The sequence below is a fragment of the Penaeus chinensis genome, chromosome 33 (genome assembly GCF_019202785.1).
Source record: "Penaeus chinensis breed Huanghai No. 1 chromosome 33, ASM1920278v2, whole genome shotgun sequence".
Classification (NCBI taxonomy): Eukaryota; Metazoa; Arthropoda; class Malacostraca; order Decapoda; family Penaeidae; genus Penaeus; species Penaeus chinensis.
In genome coordinates this window covers 26,673,043-26,675,542 of record NC_061851.1, presented here as the reverse complement: position 1 = coordinate 26,675,542, position 2,500 = coordinate 26,673,043, and the positions used below count along the sequence as shown (strand labels likewise).

Below are 2,500 nucleotides of genomic sequence, written 5' to 3'. Positions count from 1 at the left end.
GAACAAGGGTTTTTATTCTCTCCATCTGGAGTACTGACGCACTTTTGAGTTTCCTCTGGAGTTCCTCGTTAATGGACTTTGCGTAATTCCAAAAGTCTGCGTTGAAGTTTCGCGGTGTTTCGAAGACCGTAGTCAGCATCGGCAAGATATGACAGCCAAGGTATGTAGAAGTATCTGGTTTCCAGTAGCGGCGGCCGTTGACGACGTGCTCACAGCGAATGCTGTACGTGTCTTGATCGAGGCCGCCTTTCGCCAGGAGATCCACCATCGCGAAGTTACCGATGGCTGTAAAAGCAGAATTGACCGTGATGCCCTCCGCACGACACCGCTTGAAAAAGATAGCACTATCTTTCTCATCTAAATCCCGCGTCACATATAATGTCCTTGCCTTTTCCTCTCCAACTTCCTTAAAGAGTGTCTTAACAAGTGAGTGCCGTCCTAGGAGACTCTGATATTCTCTTGTCAATTTACTCTGTAGTTCGGGATCGCCGTTCACGAGAGCCTCTTGTTCGCGCAGAGCCCTTTGCGTCTTTTCATCCGGTATGTAAATTCCGAGCTGTTCCTCGTCATTGATTTCTCTCCCAGCCAAAACATCATCGAGGAGCTGGACGATGAAGCCGCAAATGGTGGAGTTCGAAGTGCCGTCAGTGATTGCGTGATTTATACCCAGGTACATCGAATACATGTGAGGATATCCCTGAACACCTTCCCTGAACACACCATCTGGGGACGAGTCTGGTTCTGGTCTGAGCTTCACGCACCACAAAGGCCCTGTCTGCTTATTGAAGTCGTAACACTGTAGTTTGGAGTGTATGTCTTCGTCCGATCTGTCTTCTGGAAGTAACTGAAGTCAACGTTGATCAGTTTTCATAATTCATAATTCAGGATCTATATTAAACACCATTAATCGGCCCTAAATATCCGTGAAAGGAGTTACTTTCAATAGTACTGCGGTTGCTACCAATCACTGTAACTAGATGCTGATAAAAACAACGTTTGTTGTGACTGGTCGAATCAAAAACTCCTGCTTTACAAAAATTCTCCAGTATTATGTTTCATTTTATTTTAAACATATCTAAATGAAGAAATATGTCCTCTTTATCATTATCAGGAAAAAACAGCCTCATCTATATCCAGATACACATACCCTCAAGTGTGCGTTTAGGTGTACTACGCATATGTGTATGAATGCATGTATATTCTTGTTTATAATCATCCACATAAACGTGTATATATATGTATGTATATAAACACCAACAAACATAGAGAGAGAGAGAGAGAGAGAGAGAGAGAGAGAGAGAGAGAGAGAGAGAGAGAGAGAGAGAGAGAGAGAGAGAGAGAGAGATTGAGAGAGAGAGAGATTAAGACGGGGGAGAGAGAGAGAAAGAGAGTGGGGGGAGAGAGAGAGAGAGAGAGAGAGAGAGAGAGAGAGAGAGAGAGAGAGAGAGAGAGAGAGAGAGAGAGAGAGAGAGAGAGAGAGAGAGAGAGAGAGAGAGAGAGAGAGAGAGAGAGAGAGAGAGAGAGAGAGAGAGAGAGAGAGAGAGAAAGAATAGTTAAAGATATACACTCTTGTAAACGACACTTACTTCGAAGTCGATTATCTCCTGAGGCATCTCCCGGAGCCATATCTCTCCGTCTCGCTCACCGAAGCATGTCCTCACGTTGGGCACTTTCCTAAGAGACGAAGAGTCGAAATACGTTATTCTGATATAACAATATCATGTTCTTACGTTATATATTAATATTATTAGATTATGATATACCATTCCTTATGTTACAGTTTAATTTATTACGTTACGATATATATTATCATTACGTTACAATATATTATTCTTACGTTAGTTTATCATTATTACGTCTCAATATAACATTCTTATGTTACTATAGATAATTCTTACGTTGCAATATATTATTCTTACATTAGAATACATTATACTTATGTTACAATGTATCGTTACAATATAGTGTTTTTACTTTACAATATACCATTTTTATATTGTAGATAGCAAACCCCAAAATCTAGGTTGATCACGATGCCTTTTTTGATTCATGAACAAAGGGGCATCATTTTCTGAACTCATTTGTTAATATATTTCTCATGACCAGAATTTGCTAGTGTTCGAAGATACCCGTTAAAACGTTCGTCACAAATATACCTAATTGTGAGCAGTTGTGAACAGTTAGGGAAACGGTTAGGCATTCACCATACATCCTAGTACATTGGATTACTTCCTAAAAGGTTATGAATAGAGATGAGAAAAGTTGCGTTATGGGGAAATCACAATACTGATAATGATACAGATAATAATAACAGTAAAGCCACTCCATCTTTCCAATCAATCTACCCTCTACTTCTCACTTCCAAAGGACCCCAATGTCTCACAAGAACATAAACAACACGAAATGCCCTTTTTAAAGCTATACCTATAGAAATGGGAGAGCGTGCAACGGAACTGCTCCTCCAGCAAGGGCTTCCGTGTGACGAGGGTGAGCTCATAAC

The 2,500-nt window shown here is 40.7% G+C and overlaps 1 protein-coding gene across 5 annotated transcripts in view; it reads right to left on the bottom strand.

Moving 5' to 3' along the window:
* LOC125043294 overlaps window positions 1–2,500 on the bottom strand; it is a 16,436-nt gene that overhangs the window by 789 nt on the left and 13,147 nt on the right. For all 5 annotated transcript variants that reach the window (XM_047639337.1, XM_047639333.1, XM_047639335.1 and 2 more), the window contains exons 2-4: window positions 2,425–2,500; window positions 1,587–1,674; window positions 1–844 (exon numbers count right to left, since the gene is read on the bottom strand). The exon at window positions 1–844 is cut by the window's left edge and continues 789 nt beyond it; the exon at window positions 2,425–2,500 is cut by the window's right edge and continues 80 nt beyond it. In XM_047639337.1, coding sequence (XP_047495293.1) covers window positions 1–844; window positions 1,587–1,674; window positions 2,425–2,500 — 1,008 coding nt within the window. The remainder of the gene's footprint in view (window positions 845–1,586; window positions 1,675–2,424) is intronic.